Source organism: Canis aureus, chromosome 20 (assembly GCF_053574225.1).
Source record: "Canis aureus isolate CA01 chromosome 20, VMU_Caureus_v.1.0, whole genome shotgun sequence".
Lineage (NCBI taxonomy): Eukaryota > Metazoa > Chordata > Mammalia > Carnivora > Canidae > Canis > Canis aureus.
Genome location: NC_135630.1, coordinates 59,643,371 through 59,664,186, shown reverse-complemented (window position 1 = coordinate 59,664,186; position 20,816 = coordinate 59,643,371). Strand labels below are relative to the sequence as shown.

The window sequence follows — 20,816 nt, the reverse complement described above, 5'->3', positions numbered from 1 at the left end:
GAAGAAGGACAGAAATAAGGCCTAGTTGGAAAGTGAGAGACTGAGTAGGGGAGATTGCCAGGGAGAAAAAAGAATTAACAGTCGGGAGCTAGATTAAGCCATTTAATAGAAGCAGGAAGAGCCAAATAGGCAGAGTTTTAAGAGGGGCAGAGGCATGTGTGAGTGAAAAACAAATTCTGACATGGATTTAGTCAGGTGTTTGATATATACCGTAGTAATCAACAGAACTTGATTATCATCACTAGTAATATGCTTTACATGTATTTCTAGATACCAAACTATAAAACTATTTTTTTTTAAAGATTTTATTTATTCATGAGTGACACAGAGGGAGAGAGGCAGAGACACAGGCAGAGGGAGAAGCAGGCTTCCTGCAGGGAACCCGACGTGGGACTCAATCCCGGGTCTCCAGGATCACGCCCTGGGCCGAAGGTGGCGCTAAACCGCTGAGCCACCCGGGCTGCCCTATAAAATGATTTTAAATATTTCTGAAAGCTACATTTTTTTAAGGTTTTATTTATTTCTTTGAGAGAAAGAGCGAGCACAAGCCGGGGAGTGGGAGAGGGAGAAGCAGGCTCCCCACTGAGCGGGAGCCCTGTATGGGGCTCGATCCCAGGACCCTGGATCATGACATGGGCTGCAGGCAGACGCTCAACTGACTGAGCCACCCAGGCGCCTCCTGAGAGCTTCATCTTAAATGAAGTGCAAAACTTTGAATCTCATGAATTTTAAAATAGTTCCACACACAAAGGGATAGATGAAGTTTTATTCAGAGTGACTCAACTTCTAGGAATTATCTTCGCAAATGAGGCTTTGAGAAACAAACTGACAACTACATATGGCATATGGAAGATGCTAAGTAAATACGTCTTGCATGTGCTGCTTGCTGTTCATTTTCTTGACTAAATGAGAAAATATTTTTAGACCTTTAACAACACTTTATAATAGGTAGCAGAAAGTTTTTAAAGTTTAAAACGGCTGATGTATAAAAATCACCACTGCTCACCTTGTACTTTGCTTTGCCCTCATGTTGCGTCACCTTGATGAGCAGCCTCAATCCAGTATATGTTTTTCTCTTGTTAACATGATGCATAATCTGTCCTCAAGTTATTTAATAAAAATTAAAGGAAGATTTTCTTTCTTCTCTTCCTATATACTCAAGAATAGGGAAAATAGCTATTTGTTTCTTTAAAACAAGAACCCAAAATTCAAAAATTTGAGGTAGTGAAATCTAGAAAAGTTAGATTCAATATGGGTTTTATTTTGATAATAAATAGCTTTATTTTTTATGATTTCCAATTTTGAGTCTAGGTGCTTCCCCAGATTTCATCACCCGGAGTAGTGGAGTATAGACTATGTACAAGTAAAACTATCTGTTCTAACTTGTACCACGTATTTCTAATGTTGGAAATGTGCTCTTTGAACATGCCAGCATTAGCAATCCTGACCTATAAGATTTCAACATACCCTAGCAAGAGATATTGAAACCTGGAAGATAGGCAGATAGGAATTCCATTCCATGGAAAGTCCATCTACTCAGTGATTCAGCCACATATCAACTATTGATAAGTGTTCTGTTTTCCATTTAGGCTAGGAGAAAAAATACTTGATCCTTGATAGTGAACACATAGTAGATGTACTGGTTATAGTTCATCTCTTCAGCTTTTTTGCCTTTTATATGGTCAGGTGAACTGAACATAGGTAAAGTAAATTGAATGTAAAATCTTAGAACTTAATGGTCTAGATATCCCTTTCTTACCGTGCTTTTCAGCTAACTTGGTCATTAACCATGGCAGCGTAGTTGCCACCCTGCAGAGGGCGCTGTAACTAAAAGCCTATCTTGATTGTTCTATAAAACCTTTTTTATAACTCTTTTTAACCAAATAAGAATTTTTTTTAAAGATTTTATCTATTTATTCATGAGAGACATAGAGAGAGGCAGAGACACAGGCAGAGGGAGAAGCAGGCTCCATGCGGGGAGCCTGATTCGGGACTCGATTCCGGGACCCTGGGGTCACGCCCTGAGCCAACGGCGTCCTAAAATAAGAAATTTATTACTTACATTTTTTTATTGACATCAGAAAAAAAATCAAATTAATGAAACAGTATTCTCACAAGAGTAAAATAATGTGAAGCAATGTCATTTTGTATATACTGAAGACTTTCTTGTTTCAAACAGATATACACATGATTGAAATAAAAATATCCTATAAAAATCCCTAAGAAGAATAATGTCATTCAACACAGCTGAAAAAAACTTGAAAACACAGCATTAAAACCTTAGTTTTCTCAGTATCTCTTTATACGTGTATGTATATATATATATGTGGTATTTTATGAAAGGTAAATCTACCAGTTGAGTACAATCTGTTATGGATTCTTATCCCAGAATCCATGAATGAGCTTTAGGGTATCTCTTAACACCCTAACATCATATATAAACGTAAATACATTTTTGTGAGGAAAAGGTCCATAACTTTCAATAGATCTTATCAAGGAAGTCCCTGGCTTTAAAAATGGGAAAGGGGGGACACCTGGGTGGCTCAGTGGTTGAGCACCTGCCTGTGGCCTAGGGTGTGACCCCGGGGTCCCGGGATCGAGTCCCACGTCGGGCTCCCTGCATGGAGCCTGCTTCTCCCTCTGCCTGTGTCTCTGTCTCTCTGTGTCTCTCATGAATAAATACATAAAATTAAAAAAAAAAATGTTTTAATGGGAAAGGGAAGGGTAGGATAGAGCAAAAGGAGATGAATAACCATTGACCTGCTTTTTGAGTAAAACATTAAGCCAGTCACTTCGGGGTGTGCACCAAGATCAAGCTGCTCCTCGTCTTCAGGGCAGCGGATGAACTGACGTTACCCGAAGCCAGGTATGGAGCTGGTGTGTTTGTCGCGGCCACAGGACACCCCAGGAGGTAGGCGGCAGTCTCCGCGGTTTACGACCAGGAGCAGCAGCGGTGGCAGGAGGATCTCCGCTCAAACCCGGTGGCGCTGCGCTGCGGAGTTGCTGTGTGGCCTTGTAGGAGTCACTGCTGCATCTCAGTTTCCTCTGCTCTAAAATACGAATAGCAAGGCCTACCTTACAGGAGTCTCACGAGGATTAAAAAGATCTTGTTTGGAAAATGATTAATGTAACGGGTGTCTTGCTCAGATTAGATGATAAATGTTAGTTATGAGGAACGGATCCGGAAAGATTAAGGAATTTGCCTGAGGCAAAGCCAGGAAATGGTAGAACTTACTGTCTAATTGGGAAATATGACAGGCCTACTGCCAATCCAAAATGACCCTATCAAATAGTCAAATCTAAGAAATCTTCACGGACAAGGACAGACAGGTTTAGTACAGCACCGCCCAACTGAGAGTTAAGCTCTGGAGCCTTCAGGCATACGTTGTATATAATGAATTTGTTTCTTACGTACCTGGAAAGTACTAGCTCTAGGTATGCGTACCTGAAGAATTAAAAAAAAAACAAACAAAAACTAATTGGAGTAGAATGTTGAAAAGCTCTTGAGTGCCATGCTAAAGAGTAGCTCTTAGTCATGGAAACCTAGTTTTGGGTTCAGGGGAGAGGTAAATATGTATCTGAAGACATGACTTCTTGTTAAATACAACGCTTAGGATCATGAAAAATGTAATTTAGGGACATAAGGAATATGTAAATCCATATAACTATAGCAGTGTTTTATTTAAAATGTATTTAGTTTTAAGTTTACTGTCCATCAGCGTAAAAGCTGTGAGATGCTTTTATGTCAAGGAGTCGAGGAATTCTAGATCGAAAGATCAAAAGTATTCAGTTAATTAGGTTGGAAAATCAATGAAAAAAAAAATGCACTGGCCTTTACAGTTTTGTTTGCTTCTCTAGGACCTACGGAAAGCTGGATTGCTGATTTTTGCTAATAAACAAGATGTTAAAGAATGCATGACAGTAGCAGAAATCTCCCAGTTTTTGAAACTAACTTCTATTAAAGATCACCAGTGGCATATCCAGGCGTGCTGTGCTCTTACTGGCGAGGGGTAAGAGGTCTTCCTTTTGGAAAACATGTGTTTAGTTTAGAAACATGTATTTCTTCTTAAAATCAATAGATATTTAATCTACCACGTATAAAACAATGTAAGGGAGAGATGTAAGACATCATATCTTATCTGTAGAGAGTTTTTAGCATAGGTCTATAAAGAACAAAACATGAATCATACGTGTAATATGTGTAAACACACTGAACTAATGCATGTGAACAAATAGATGATAGAATTACTGCAGAAATTCAGAGAAATGTCAAGAAGAGCTGGACAAGTCAGGAAACACTTCTTTCACTGGTGGAGGGCTCTCCACACACTGTATCATCTATTTATGATAACAATCCCGTGGACCGATTGTTTTTCATTTACATTTTCTTCATAAAGAAGCTGAACTGGAAAAGGATTCAAGCATGAGACTAATTTGGGATACTCCCTTTGCCACCAGCATCGTCAAGAGGGAGTTGCTGCACTTTCAGTAGCGGGGGTCGAGGGGAGCTTGGAATGGGAGAGGGCAGCACGAAGGTTCCTCGTTTGGGAAAGAAAGGCAGGTGTCTTCCGTAGAACTTTGCCCTGGTCCAATGCCCAGAGACAAAAGGATTTTAAGAAAGAGGTGGTTGTCAGCATTGTCAAATAGGACAAGGGTCAGGAGGCGGGAGAGAGCGCTATTAGGAGAGATGGAAGAAAGGAGGTTCGAAACAGGACAAAAAGCTAAAAGATATGAGCAAGTTAACGTTTTGTTGTAGTTGTTTTTCCAAAATATGGTGGATCTGTGTGTTGAAAGGCAGTGAAAAATAATTAAATGGTAGATGAAGATTCTAATTAGAGGTCTTAGATTTGAGATACAGGAAAGGGCAGAAGCTCGGGGCAGAGCAAGGTAGCTTCAGTGGCTCATTCGTTCATCTTCACTATGGTCTCGAGAGGGAGAGAGTTCCTCTCACCAGCTCCCTCATCTGTTTCCCTTGCCTAACACCAGAGGAACCTCAACTCCAAATTGAAGGCCTCTACTTAGAATCCCTCATGTATGTATTTGAAAGCAGAGAAAAAAAGAATTAAATCAGAGATGAAGCTGAACTTGCCCCTCCCTCCCAAGCTGAATCTTAGTGAAATAGAAGGCCCTGTTGCCTGATTACAGACATGAGAGCATAATTAGAACCTCATAAAAGCATGTATGTTCATTTAAAAAAAAAAAAAAAAGTCGCAGATAATACTGATTGTCCACATGCTCATTTAGGTAAAAATGTCTTAACCATTTCATATTTTTTTGTCAAATAGTTGAATACATGTTGATACAGGTATATCTTTATGTGATAACATATAAAGCAAAAACATTGATTTTCATACTTAATTTAACAGCAAAGAAAATCATGTAGGATTGGTAAAAGATTTGACTTACGTACTTTGATTAATTGTGTGAAAAATATCATTACTTAGGGTAGATATGAACCCTGGCAGTTTCATTTTTAAAAGAGGAAATAAAAGAGTAACATGCTTATCAATGATATGAGTTACATTTAGTGTCCTCATTGAACTGAGTTAACAATCCAAATATCTATAATTAAGTTATTGTCAATTTATGAAACATTTCAGAGATTAAATGTAAGCTTTAGATTATGATGCCTTGTATATAAATCTTAAAATCTTATAAAATAATAAAAATAATAATACATACGTAATGTAGAATGTCTTATAACTTTGGAAATATTATCATACAATTACAGAAATCAATAAATCCCTAAAAGGGTAGTGGTTACTTTTTTGGTATAAGGTCATCCTAGCCCTCAGCAAGGTGATGAAATGTGTGTGTTTATTAAATTGTGTTCTATATTTTTCTATGTCAGAAATATGTCATATTTATTTTTAACCAGAATTATTAATATGTGTGTATAAATTCAGAAATGTGTTTAAATTTGCAATAATTCTTTTACCTGTGTTTAAGAAAAAAAGAACAAGAAATAAAGATCTCCAAATACCCAGAAAAAAATAAAATAAAAGAGGAAATAAATAGATGGTGATGGGGTAACTTTTCAATTTTGGTTTGTGTGGGCTTCTCTTTGCGATAGTTATCAAGTGGAGATGTTTGGTTTTGGAGAAAATGTTTCTCTTCTGCAGTCTAGCCACCTTGGACTAAGCTGTGGGTTTTAGGGTTAGTTGGCATTTTGACTCCCACCCCTGCCATTTGCCAACATCTTTTAAGCCTGGGTTCCGAACCTCTTGTAGTGTGGAAAGGGTTCTGGTCTCAGCATCGTGAGGATTAAGATAATGGATATTAAGTACTCGGCACAGTTTCTGGTTTGCTATTAGGTAACTACTGTCATTTAACACTTTGGAGTTAATTTATTTGCCTATTATTTTATTATTTTGCACCATCTATCAGTAATTTATACATAAGGAATCTAGTAATAGTAGGGCAAGTAAGAGCCAACAGCAAAATAACCATTTATTGGGGATCCCTGGGTGGCGCAGCGGTTTAGTGCCTGCCTTTGGCCCAGGGCGCAATCCTGGAGACCCGGGATCGAATCCCACGTCGGGCTCCCGGTGCATGGAGCCTGCTTCTCCCTCTGCCTGTGTCTCTGCCTCTCTCTCTCTCTCTCTCTCTCTGTGTGACTATCATAAATAAATAAAAATTTTAAAAAATAACCATTTATTCACCTCATTTTCTTCTTCTCCTTCTCCTTCTCCTTCTTCTTCTACATTATTAGATTCATACTTCCACAAAAATCGGAGTCTGCTGTTTTTAATTAAATATGGTAGCATAGTTTCTCATATCTTTTAAAGCTCCTTATATAGAATAGTTAATATTTTATATAACAGTCTTTCATTTTGTTATAATATGTACAACCATTTTCCTCCTGCTAAACATTTAGTTTCTATTATCATAGTGAACATCTCTTTCTATGTTTTGCGCTGTTCTCAATTAACTGGTATTAGTGATAAGAGATTTTATTCCCTTCAAATTTTTAAAATATATAGATGTAATATATATATTATATATATACTTTGTTTTACCAGCTCAACTATATATTAATTTCCCTGCCATTTTTATTTCATTTATATCATGAGCATTTTATCATACTATAAAATCTTTGAAAGGAAGTTTTTAATATTTGATGTTGTGAATGTTCTATAATTTAAATTTTTTTCTGTTTCAAGGGATTTAAATTTTACTTTTACCTATTAAAAATGCTGTGATGAATAGTCTAATACATCAACCAGACCTTGTCTCTTATTTTTTTTTTTTTAGAATATATTTCTTGAAGTAGAAAAAAGGTATTGGTATTTTAAATATTTCTGATACATATTGCTAAATATGCTGTTGATATTCATTATATAATTATTGAGCTCCTTCTGTGTGTCAGGCAGTGGTCTAGAAACTGGAGACATAACAGAACCAGAAAAGCATGAATGTACTACTATGTATGAGAGTATTGCTTTACCAGCATAACACCAACATTAAATATTATTGATTTTTAAATCTTTGTTGTTTAAATGAAAAATGGTATCTTTTACTTTGTTGTTCATAGCTTTTTAGTTGATAATTTAATCAAGCGACTTTATATTCTTTATAGATTATGCCAAGGACTTGAATGGATGATGTCACGACTTAAGATTAGATGATCTCTACTGACCTCTGCTCATGGACTTTGTATAAACGAAGTGCTGGACTTTACCTGAAAGCTGCAAAAATTAATGGTTTAGATATATTTATAATAAACTGACTTAAACTTTTTCTATAAGAAGAAAAATTAAGACCACTTATTTGAAAACAAAGATGAAGTCTCACTTTCCAATCTGCTTTCTCATTAGTTCCTTCCAAAGCAAGGTCTTTAAAGCTGTGATTGCCATTTTTCTCATAATGAATCCTCTCAGGACATTGTGTAGCCTGTGGTAAGTACAAAGGGAGAGGAAGACATTTTTCATTCTAAGAGCTTTATTATCAGTATAACCCTCCCTAGTTGAATGTTGTTCTCTTCTTGTTGCATTAAGTCAAAATACAAATCACACTCAGTTTCCAATATTTTAAAATGTAACGTTAATTATGAAAAGTATTTTGCATAAGGTTGTATGTATTGTGTATATACCTCAAGTTCAAGTTACGGCTTTGATTATGTTCTAAAGAAAAGCAAATAACACAAAAGTAATAATATCCTTAGTTATAACCATAATGAGATGAATACTGGCATTGGTGTTAAGTGCCGTTTTGTGCTTTCCCCCTATGTTCTCTGTATTGTACTAACCGATCCCCAAAATCATTGAGCTGCTCTTTAAAAAAAAAGGAAGAAAGAAAGAGAAGAAAGCTCAACATTGTGTACCTATTTTTTGTTGATCAAATTACATAAATGAAAACATGTAATCCAACTGAGTGGAGTACTGCAAATTTTTGGCTTAGTATTATGAAAGGACAGGATTTCATGTTGAGCAATTATCAGATTGTTCCCTTTATTGGATCTATGCCATCTGAATTACTGGGAAAATTGTTAATCCATTAATTAGTCCATCATTAATTGTGATTAAAATTATCGAGTGATTTTTTTTTTTCCCCCGCAACATTAGTGGGAAGATGTTGTGTCAAATATGTCTGCCCAGATTAGTATCTCCCTATAAATATTATCAAGAAATTTACCTAGAGTCTTCTTAGGTATTGAATTATATATCCAGCATTTAAAGTGAATTTGAGATGAAAAGTAAAGCTTATTTTCTAAGCAACGAAGGTTATTTCGTAATTTGAAAATTTCTCATTGTAGGAATTGGGATAGTTTGAGATTTTTCATTTCTGTGCGTTTTCTTTTATCTTCTTAATACCACGTGAACGCATTGACAATTATTAAATACAAATTATTTTTAATGCTTTTAAGAATTCAGTTTAAAAGTTGGTCGACATGATATATTATTTTTACAAAGAAGTAACTTGGCCCCAAATATCTTGTTTGCTTAGTAGGATTTTTTTTCCTTCACTGAAAATGGGAAGCTATGAAGGTTGAAGGTATTTCTGTTGTAACTTATAAACAAACTTACCCTAATGTGTTCAGACATCTTTTTGGGTACTCTCTTTGTATGTGTTTCATGCCCTAAAAATCTGAAGGCTGATCCAAACTGGCATGTTTTAGGATATTGAAGAAAAGAAATAACTACTTTTAATACCAGCCTTTTAGATTTCATGCAGATTTTGATGAGGAATAATAGTACTGACAAGCATTGACAAAACTCCGAAAGTTTCTTTCTGTAGCATATACTCAATAACTAAATCCGAGTCGGGAATGGGAGATCAGTGTTTAACAGTGGACGTTTTGTGTTTCATATTTCTAGTATAATGTTCATAATGCAAGTATAACATTTTAATATTTGTCAACTTGCTTTTACAAAAGTAAACTCCAAATTACTAAGCTTTATTTGTTCATATGCTCTCATACTTTTCCAAATCACTATTATTATTAGGAATGACTCGTTTTATATTAAAAACTCCCTTAAAAATCCAAATCTCTTTTGCAGATGTCGCATTTTCACCAGAGATAAATATTCTGTAAAGTAGTCCAGCAAATTCGCATCTTTTACCCTTTTTATCTTTCGATTTGAAGAATCGTGGTTTAGTCCCGCGGCTTGCTGCCGTAGGAGTTCAGCGCTACACCAGCACACGCCCTTGCCGTCAGGGCCTTGGCTAGAATTCACTCGTGGTTGGATGTGTAAGGCGTGCACTACATCGTTACGGTTGGTGTCCTGTAGCAGGTCGTTGACATGGCATCGTGAGGATGCAAGAAACCTTAAACCACATTTACAGAACACGATTCTTTGTTACATTCTGTCTTCTCTAAGCGAAGCTTTAGAAATAAGGTTGTACCTGTACACTGTAGGTAGAACCAAAATTGCATGAGAAAAGACTTTTAATTCACCTAAGAATATACATCAAGACAATTTAAACAGTATTATTTCCAGATCCGACGGAGAGCCTCAGGAGTAGTCCTATTGGCAATTTATATGTAGTTTGAGTAGGATTAAGCAAAAGGCATTGCTTTTGGTTTTTAATATGCTACTTTCGGGTGTAAACAGTCATCTTATTTAGAGCCGTTGTGCTCGCCTCTGAAAAGAACAGAGATCCACACCTCTGTACATGTGGCTGGATTTAAATGTTGTTTGATATTTTGAAAGGCATGTAATCTTGGTGAAAGTAACCACATGCTACAAGCATTTAAATATGTTTAATTTTGTGATAATAGCATTTATAAAGTATATCTTACACATTATATCGAGGAGTCTAGTTTGAGGATTTTCAGTTCTCTCTTATTTGGCTCTTAGGACGGGCAAAGAATTCAGTGAGGGCAGGTGGTTGGGGGAGCCGGGGGAGGTGGGTATAGAATATGACATTTTGCCTTAAGAATAGAGAAGCGCTTTAGCACTGCTGGCTGGCATTTTTAATGCAGATAGTTAAAGTGATTTTAGAAGTGTGGTGTGAAATAGAAGAGTTTCTGTTTTCTGGCCTTTAAGAAGTGCCTAGTAGGTAGTTACAGAAAAGTACAGGGAGCTTGAGGAAAGGCAGGAAGTCCCGGAGATGTTCCTTTCTTTTTTGTCTGAGTGTATAGAATTAAGATGCCTAGAAATGGGATTTTACTGTCCTCTCTCTTGTAGGCATTTTACATTTCTTGCCGTGACTACAGCAACCACATACAGTACAGACAACCTCAAAATCTGTTTATATTTGCGTAAATAGAAAAACTGGTCTAGACAACTTTCTAGTTTTCTCTGCAGGTGTTTCTGGGAATATATCTGTAGTGTGTTCTGCTTTGTACCTAGAGGATAGCAGCACATCCCAGATTTTCTGTGGATTTGGGGATCATCTTCTCTCGATGGCCCAGTTGTATGTTGGCATCAGTCCCTCTTTCGAAGCTGGGTAGAGACGGGGTTTCTTGGCATGGCTTATCCCTGACCCCTCCCAGCTGTCGAGATATACGCTGGAACTTCTTACTTCAGATCAGAGCTTCCCATAGCTCAGCCATCCCTTGCTCCCCTGTATCTTCATTCACCATCAGTGAAGGTATGTTACCCGGTCCTGGAGGTATTCCAAACTTTGCCTTACAGCCATCATTCCCTACACCACCAGTTTCTCGGTAGGTTCTCTAGTTCTTTGCTATCTCCCCACCACTGGCTTGATTTACCAGTTTGCACTTTGCTCATTAGAGAGTATTGCCAGGATTGTTGAGTATATCAGAAGACTGGCTTGCTGTCCATACGGTATATAAATGTCAGTAATAAAATCGTTTATATTGTATTTAACATTTTAATGCTTCTTAATTTTAGCTTCATATGCTGAATAGTAGATTCAGAAAGGAGGTGACAACTGTCTAGACTTTGCCAGTTCCTTAAGCTGCTAGTTAGGCACGGACAGGATGAAGTTACGTGTATGTTATCTTCCCATTACCAAACATAGATCGCATTTTGGAGGATACCTGTGCAAACGATTTGAGTCGGAAAAAAGATACCAAACCGAATTTGTATGTAGTGTTTAACCTGAAGACATCCTTAAAACCATAGCCCACATTCTGTTTTGTTCTCATGTTTTACTTAAAGAACACAGATAAACATTAGATGCCTAAAGGAATTAGTAACGAGAAGCCTGTCTTTACAAAATAAACCTGTTGAAATGGGCTTTAAAAAACATCAGAATCATCAACCATCATGTGTTGATTCTGTATAGATACAGACACAGTATAGAAAGTACTCATTTAAAGTTCCACGTATACAAAATGGAACTTCTATCTCATGCTCCCTCAAAGAATCTATGATAGTCTTAAACTCATATTGGTGAAATAAAGGGAAAAAAATTTTAAAGCTTTGGATGTTAAAAAAATGACTTTCTATTAAATGCTAAAATGCTGTGTGGAATTATGAAGAAATTGCCACAGGATAGAGTCGGGCTAATTATGCAATTTTTCAAATCAGTTGTCTAGTTACGTATTATTCTAAAAACTAAAGTGTATGGTCTTTCCTGCTAGATATGCTGTTCTCTGAAAGAAGGTTCTCATAGTCTGTACTCAAGAAGTGCCTAAAATTGATGTGTGTGGGATTTTAAGTCCATCTAATAAATTATATATATTTTTTTCTATGGCATTATATGTGCTTGGTGTACTGATGACACAGCCCTGAGGGTTTCTAAGTCACAGTTTGTGCTTTATTTGAGTAAAAAAAAAAAAACAAAAAAAAAACCCTAGATTACAAACCATAGTAAACATGAGCAAAACCATTGCCCTTTTGTTAAGGTAGAGGCTAGAAAACTGAAATCTATTTCTGTTTTTTTTTTTTAAATAGCCTTCATACACAGAAAATTATATTGTGCATTTTAAAACCTTAGTGAAAGCTTATTGCTTATATAAGAGTAGCCTCTTAAGTCTCCTCATACTTAGTGGTTAGTAATTCTGATCATATTGTTTAGCTCTGGATCCATTTTGTGTGCATGCCCAAATCTTTCCTCTTTGTTAAGAGTCTACTTAAAAACTAAAATATTTGATAGACTCCTATTATGTTTCTCATAGTTCCCTCTTTTCTTTTCTTTTCTTTTCTTTTTTTTTTTTTTTTTTCAGGCCATAGAATGTGACTATAAATTCTGGGGCCGAGACTTGATTCTTACAATTACATTGTCTTTATATTTTAAATCATCTTGCATGGAACGTGAAATCTGTACATGATTTTAAATAATTGTATGCTATTCTCTTCTCCAAAACTTCTGACATTGGTGATATACGGAATTCCTCTAATTATTTTTGCTTGAACTAGTCATTTAGATTGGAGTAGCCTTTTTTAATATTATGTCCCTCTACGGTTTTTTTGAGAGGAGGTGATACCTGCAGAGCACTTTTAAAGATATTTTCTCGGTTAATGTTCAAAATAACACATTGAGGAAGAAGCTACAATTATGACTAAGGAGGGCTCTTTTGGTTGCTAGAGATGAGAAAAATGTATACTAATTTTAATTTGTGCTTAAAAACAATTTTACTAACAGTATTGATTTTAAATATGGTAAATTCTTGTAGATAGTCTTCCTTCTTTATCGTATGTCCTTAGAGAAGCCTAGATGAAAATGCGTTTCAAGTCCTCTATTTGTATAACTACCCCTCCCAAATTGAGCTCTATGCATATTGACATAGTCGAAGCCACATTTAATACAACAAAGAAAATAGAACACCTTTTGAAAGGTTTTAGGTTTGTTGTATTGGAATTTCTAATGTGATAAAAGGTTTTGAGTCAAGCTTTGTAATGCACAAAAACGCAGAAGATTTGTCTTCTCTCTTTTTTTTGAACTTGTGTTTCCCTGTATCCTAAGAAAACTTGACACTCAAGGAATATTCCAAAAAAGTAAGGATCTTAGAGCACTTGGGTGCTTTTATTGTTCATCACCGCTGATGTGTTAGATACCTAGGGGAATAATATTTTGGGGCTTTCTTGGCAAGACAACTTTGTGGATGGCTGGAGCATATTTCTGTTTTGCGGGAGGCTGGGAGGGAGTGGCAGATTGCAGTAGGGACCTCTCCATCGGTAAAGCAGTCTCATCAGCTGCTGTTTTGCAGATGTGTTACGTACAGCAGTGTTCTTGTCTCCAGAACTCACTAAGCTGTCAGGCTCCAGAAATGTAAGGGATGGGTCAGGTGACCAGCGGTAGGGCCTTATTTATTATGAAATAAAGGAATCATGTCAAGATATGTTTGGGGGGAAATGAAAAATAAGGTTTTACCGGTGAATTTCCATGTTTAATATGTATAATAACTTTTTTTTTTTAAGTTGCATGTTAACCTGGGATAAAGTGTTGTCTCTGCTTTATGCTTTGAGTAAAAAAGGAAAAAAAAAAAAGATGGGTTAAATTGTTACTCTACTATGTACTATTACATATACCTTTTCTTTTAGAAGGGGTTAATTATAATTATTATTCACACGTCTGTGTTGTCAGTGTTTTTATTCTGATTTATTCTCTGAATGTGTTCAGACTTAGTGATGGTAGCCTTATTTACCGGCCAGCGCTGAGATCAGCCAGGACAGTTGGAAAGATATAATAGCTGCATTATGCAAATGACAAAACAATTGTCCTGATATTCTCTAGGAATCTTTTTATGGAACTTAGGTAATAGAGAGCTTTCTGGTTCTTTCTTCTGGATATTTGAATTGGACATGAACCAGATAATTAGTGACCACTTTATCTAACTAATTTGTCTTAAACTGTGAGAAAAGTCCTGTCATTTAAAATGAATATTATTAGAGTGAACTTTCATGAGAATGATTGATAGTAAACAAGAAAAGTGAGGGAAAAGAAGTAGGAGAAGAGGAATCACCCCCGTGCGTATGCTTATTTGGATACGGTCTGTGTCCCCTCCGTTGGAACGTAAGCTCCGGGGCAGCCGAGGACTAGGAATGTTGTGTTGACCAGTTTACATCTGTCAGTGCTGAGTATGTGACAGGTGTCTGGCTTATATGTGTCGGTAAATGAATGAATGAGAACTAATGATGTTTGCGAGCTTCTCCCCCATGTAGGTTTCCCTTACCTCTGTAATTCTAGCACGCCGACGGATTCCATTCTTACTTAATTCGCCTTCTTTCAAAAAGGATTCAAGGTGACCATATGTCTTACTCATTGGTTCTTGTGCTAGAAATCAGATTTATTTCCTTAAAAATGGCCCCAAAGCATCATGCAGTGCAGTAAGTGTATACAGATTTTATTTACTTGAAATCTGTGTGGATCTGCGTGTAGGAATGTCAGGAACACACCAGAGTATATTGTAAGCGTCTGCAGACACTGAAATGGCAAATGGTACAACAGCTCTTTTGGAAGAAAGTCTATATCATCATCTTCGATCTTTATGCCCTTTTTTCATTTTCACATCTGGAATATCCCCCTTTTGCTACTAAAGAATGAGATTTTCACGACATAAAACAGCCTCTGACATTCCTTTTGAATGTGTTCCTTATGACTCCTACCAACCCTTTGCGATTCTGTGACTTTGACCTGCCTAAGTGACCATTTATTCACATCACCACATGCCTTGTAGTTTAGCAAATCGTTCTATCTCAGCATAGATGAAATGTTTTTGAAGCAGTCCCAATGTTTGGATGCTTCTAGGTTTGGGGTTCATTATTTCTTTGTACAAGGAACATTGTGATGGACATACTCTGTTGAAAGCTTTTTCATTGTTAGAAATATTTTTTTCATAGTTAGCTATATTTCTTTTGGCTAGAATTTCAGAAGTGCAGCTACTGGATTAAATGATACCATGGGATTTGAGAGTGCCTATTCATAATTAATATTGCGGGTGTTTTTTAAAACCCTTTCCACTTAAATAAAAGGATAAGCATGTTGTCTTATTTTGCACCTAATTGTTTATTGATACTATTTTTTAATATATTTAAAATTCTTTTGTTTGTACATATATTATTAGAATCTTAGTGTTTTTCATATAAATCAGTTAAATCCTTTAAGTAGTAAATATATTAACCCTTAATCATGATTTTACAGACTTCCTAGTTTGCCCCTTTAATTTTTATAATTATCTTTTTAGCATATAAAAGTGTTTATTAATGTGAAAAAATCACATAAGAAATACATATTTCTTTGACTGAAAACCGGAAAAGAGATCGTAAGCAAAAAGACAATTAAAATCATCCATTGTCCCACCATTCTAAGAAAACCAGTATTGGCACTTTGGGATGCATATGTATACATTTGAGTGTATGTTTTCAATATAGAATTCTAAAATGCCCTATAAGCATTTTTCACATATAAAAAAACTATTTTAATGATGTATTTGCTGCTTGGGTTGTCCCAATTTATTTAACCAGTCTTCTGTTAATGTACATTAGCTTGTTGCTTCCTGCCATTAAAAACAATACTGCAGTTAATACTTAAATTTAGTTTTCATTTAGCCTACAAGTTGAATTTCTGTATCAAAGTAAAAGACGTTAGTGGCATGTTGCCCAATTGTCTTCCCCAAAGCCCGCCCACGTCCTGGTCAGTTCTTCACTCCAACACATGGGCCATCTTTACATTAAAATAGTTTATGCTACAGTCACCTGCTCCTCACTGTTCGCAGGCCACCGCCACTCTACCCGGGCATTTCTGCTGTGCATACGTGTATGTTCACCAGTCTTCCCCAGTCAGCAAAATGCAGGCCTCTGGGATCTTTAGCCTTTAACCTGTTGTGCAGAGCTTACTTGTTAACCTGCTTGCAATGGATCCAACATGTGCTAATCAGTACTTTTTGGAAGTATAGAGGGAAAAACCTATAAACATGTATTTCCAGCTGACCTTTTTTAATATTGGGGAAGGATACCCCAACACTTGTCATCATCTAGCATCGGATGACCTGTCTTCCTCCTTGGTGATGCTTTCCTGCAAGCATGTCAGCCTTCAGTGCTAGTCCTTTGACTTTTCTGTCAAAGGTTCATTGTCTTACAGAAGTTTATATTCAGTTTAATAATATAGATTGTACTCTTTCCCAGGTGTGACTGAATTCCCATTTCGTCATTATCTGTAAGAAAATGGCTTTTGATGAGCAAGTTTTTAAGTTTCAGGAACACATCATTGCTTATTTCAAGTAACACCCATTTGAATTTTTTAAGTCTCAGCTGACCCCTGGGTGAAAAGTGATACCTCACCTGTATAGTTACATTTTCTTTTGTTGTTGTTTACTACTGACTTTGAACGTCTTCATAGATTTTTGGTCATTTTATTTTATATAAAATTTCCAGCATCCTTCATACGTTTTGCTACTGGCTTTTGTGAAAGTTCTTTTAAAGAATATTAATCCTTTGCCCATGTGTCATTAAACCTTTCACCTTTTTTATGGATTCTTAAGTTGGTCTCATAAGAATTTAAAATTTTAGTTGAATGTGTTAGGCTTTCTTTATGGTTTGTGCCTCTCTTGTTCAAAATTTTTGTGTGGAGAAGATGAAAATAACATAGCTAATGGTTGGTAGGATACTTTTATCTGTACTCTGAGTGGCTGATAGTCCTGTTCCTTTTTTCCCCTAAATAAACAGTTTATGGTTAATGTGATAGGATCAATAAAGAGGACTGATTGGCGTTTTGACCTGTTGGAATATATCCTACATTTTCTTTAAGTGTTTATTATAAGGTTTTGCTTCCCCCCCCCCCCCAGATGCTTTCTAAGCCCTACATTGAATACAGTTCAGTTGTAAAAATAAGTGTTGGAAGTCCTGTGTTAATTCATTTAAGAAATACATTCAGTATCCATCTGTTAAGGACCAATATACTAAGGAATTTGTTAAATTGCATGCTGAAACATGTGCCATTAAAATTTTTTTATAAGGAGAGTTTAATAACATGGGGAAATAGTGATTGCGACGTGTTAAGTGGAGGAAAAGAAGGATTCAAACTGTTCCACCTAATATGATCTCAACTATGTTTAGAAAGTATGGAAGAAAATATAACATTACAGGTTATTGTAAGGCAATAGCATTATGGTTGATATTTTTCTGATTCTTGTTGCTTTTGTGTATCCTAGATACTATGCTATATCAAGCCTATTACATTGATAATTAGAAAACAGTGTTGGATCATTTTTGTTTGTTTTTAGAATCATTTTAATTGGGATGGGAAGGAATACAAAAATAGTTTTTAATTTATGAGTAAATAAGCTTCTCTTAGGTTTTGTTTCTTTTCTTCCTTTTTTTCTTCATCTAACACTGCATTTGGGAGCATTATGAAGAGAGATCAAGATGATTAATAAGAATTAATTAACTAATGCTATGCCAGTTGCAGACTCCAGTGCAAGGTTGAATGATTTTGATAGAATTCTCATCAATCATTGTGGGTAAAAAAGATTAACTACTCTTTTAGTTTATTACTTGATATTTCACTGCTTTTGAACAATGCTTAGATGAGCATCGATCATCTATACTCAGATGATTGTTTTAAAAAGATACAAACAAAATGCAGTGAGAATTAGAAGAAAATGGTATTATTTCCAGTGGGGGGGACTCAGGAAGGCTTCGTGTGAGCAGAGTGGTATTGTAAACCAGACCCTGGACTGGACCACAGCCTGGGTTGTAAGCTAGGCCTGCTGTAACCGTATGCGTGGTTTTATGCATATTGCCAGTGCTTTAAGACCTCAACTTCACCATTTTTCAAAATCCTTTTAGCAATGGAACCCTTGTGTACAAAACAGGTAAAGTTAATGTTTTATTTATGTGCAGTTTCTGTTAGACGCCATAATATTTACTGGGCAAAAAACAAGAGTGGTTTAATTAAAATCAAATTTAATTAAATTTGATTAAATTTTACACTTAGTTTCAAATGTCTTACATTAATCAATTTTCGAAAGTCGGAAAATAATTGACAGAAAGTGGAAAAGATTGATTTACTAAAGATAAAAATGATAAATTTGAAATTAATGGTCTTACTGTGCATATAAATGGTGCTAACATTTTGGCTTCATGTTAATAAAACCTAAATGATGTTTCTTAAGGAGAATGGTAGTCATTTTTTTAAGAAAATGTAAAATCTTTTTCAGATTATAAAATCACCTGCTTATTTTTGTACTTAAAATTATAGTTTAATGGACTGCTTCACTAATATCTGTCAGATGAGAATCTTTAATAAAAGATGTGAGTTGAATTTATGCAACATGTTTTTCGTGGTGAATATGGCTCTCAGGTATTTTTTTTTCTGTTATTTGATTAAATAAATTAAGTCATTTAATTGGACAAAATCATTTGCTACCCCTTAAAATGAATGTAAGAGCCCATCCATGAAAAAGCAAAATTGATACATGAACAAAGATCAGAAGGGAATGACACCAAACGGTTAACGGTGGCTTTCTCTAAGGAATGGGATGATGGGAACACAGTCTGTTTTATACCATGTATAAAAATGATTCAGCTGTAAAATTAATTTTTAAAATTTAATTATTAGGTTGAATTGTTCTAATTAGTTATCAAATTGTAACAAATAGTATTAATTATATTATTGATAATAAGTTGAAACACGGAAGTATAAGAAATATAAATAGGGCAGCCCGGGTGGCCCAGTGGTTTAGCGCCGCCTTCAGCCCAGGGCCTGATCCTGGGGACCCGGGATCGAGTCCCGCGTCGGGCTCCATGCAGGGAACCTGCTTCTCCCTCTGCCTGTGTCTCTCCCTCTCTCTCTCTCTCTCTCTCTCTCTCTCTGTGTGTGTGTGTGTGTGTCTCTCATGAATAAATAAATAAAAGATTTTTTTAAAAAATAAATATATAGTTAATGAATAATGAATATAAGCAATAATAAATTACACTCTGCCCTTAATATCAAAACTATTAAAACAGTGAAAATTAGAAAACAAGCTAGCACTTTAAACATTAATTGTAAATTTATTAAAATTAAAACTACGTTTGCTTTAAAAGGGGATTCAGGTAATTCATGCTAAACTTTTGATTTTAAGCTGCCAACTGATGAGTGCAGAAGGGATAACTTTCTGAATACCGTTGCTATAAACAAACATCTCTTGGGTTCCTGCTATGTGAAAAGGAGCCAAATGTAATGATTGTGGTCTTATTCAAGGACAGAGTGCTGATGATATCATTTCCATAGACAGTACAATGCTGCAGCTGGCTCTGTCAGTCTAGGAAAGGAGCTCACTTAAAAAAAGATCATGAAGTAATTTGCAATTCAGGGGCAATATTTTAAAGGAAGTGAGCTGGAACTCTACTCATTAAAATCAAAGGAAACCTTGTAATTTTATTTTTGTCTCTTTAAAGTGTAAGCATAGCAGCTTGCCAAAGCCCATCTTAGGAATACAGGAAAAGAAGCCAGTGTTCAGAATTTTGCTTTATGGAAAAGTTCTTTAGAGTGAGACATTTGGGGGTGGGGGGGATTATATAGGTGTCTGGAGTTTAAACTGACATTGCTAATTTCATTTAAGACATTTAAGAAACATGTTTCAGAATTGTTTATTAGTTTTCTGTTCCCTCACAGTGTCAGGCTGACAAGCATATAAGCGCACGAGTCCCATTGGCTTGGAAACAGTCAGAATCCCCACCTTCCTTGGCTCCGAGGAAACACAAGCGAAGTCAGTAGCACTCACTGGACCTCGTCGAATTCATATCTAATATTCTTAGGACAATATTTGAGCTACAAATGATTTTCTGATGCTGTATTTATCTCCTCACCCCCTTTTCTAGAGCCCAAAAATGTGTCCTTTGGCTTCCTATATACAACAGCAAAATAAAACTAAACAGATACCTGTACCTACCACGTCTTGGAAGCTGTGCTAGGCTTCATGGATGCAGAGTATGAAGTGGTGGTTTAATCTGAGGGGAAGGATTTATGAACAAATGGCTTGTACAGTTTTAGAGACATAACAAATAGAAGTATTTCTGCTTCTAGTCCTAAAATTTCCAACCCATGTACTCTTGGAATGACCCAAAGACTTAAAAGAAGCAAACCTATTCCAGAGCCTCTCTCCTTTTATTAGCTGCCAAGCTGACAAGCTTGGTTCTACTGGGATGCTTTTTCGTATTTTGCCTACTGCCTTTTTCATCCTTCCGTTGTGGGCACTTCTCAGGACATGCCACTACTCTGCTACTTGAAGGCATGCGGGGTTTTGCCAAACCTCCCTCTCCATCCTTGACCTTTTGTTCTTTACTTAGACTTATGTCACCTACTGACTCATGTTCCCTAAGTGATTGTTGAGATGATGTCTGAAATGTCATGTGTACATCAGAAAGAATTCATCTTTAGTTATGATCCAGTTCCTGCTTCCTTCTTCCCAAATCTCCCCAAATTTGAGTACCATCGATCTTCTTGCGATCCTGCAAAGTAGCAACCTCCTTAAGTAG

General features: G+C 36.1%; 1 protein-coding gene across 1 annotated transcript in view; it reads left to right on the top strand.

Annotated features, from left to right (window-relative positions):
• ARL5A (ARF like GTPase 5A) overlaps nucleotides 1-18,474 on the top strand; it is a 33,365-nt gene extending 14,891 nt beyond the window's left edge. The window contains exons 5-6 of the mRNA XM_077861729.1: nucleotides 3,859-4,010; nucleotides 7,580-18,474. Of these exons, the coding sequence (XP_077717855.1) occupies nucleotides 3,859-4,010; nucleotides 7,580-7,628 (201 nt within the window). The 3' untranslated portion in view covers nucleotides 7,629-18,474. The remainder of the gene's footprint in view (nucleotides 1-3,858; nucleotides 4,011-7,579) is intronic.
• Nucleotides 18,475-20,816: the final 2,342 nt, after the last annotated feature.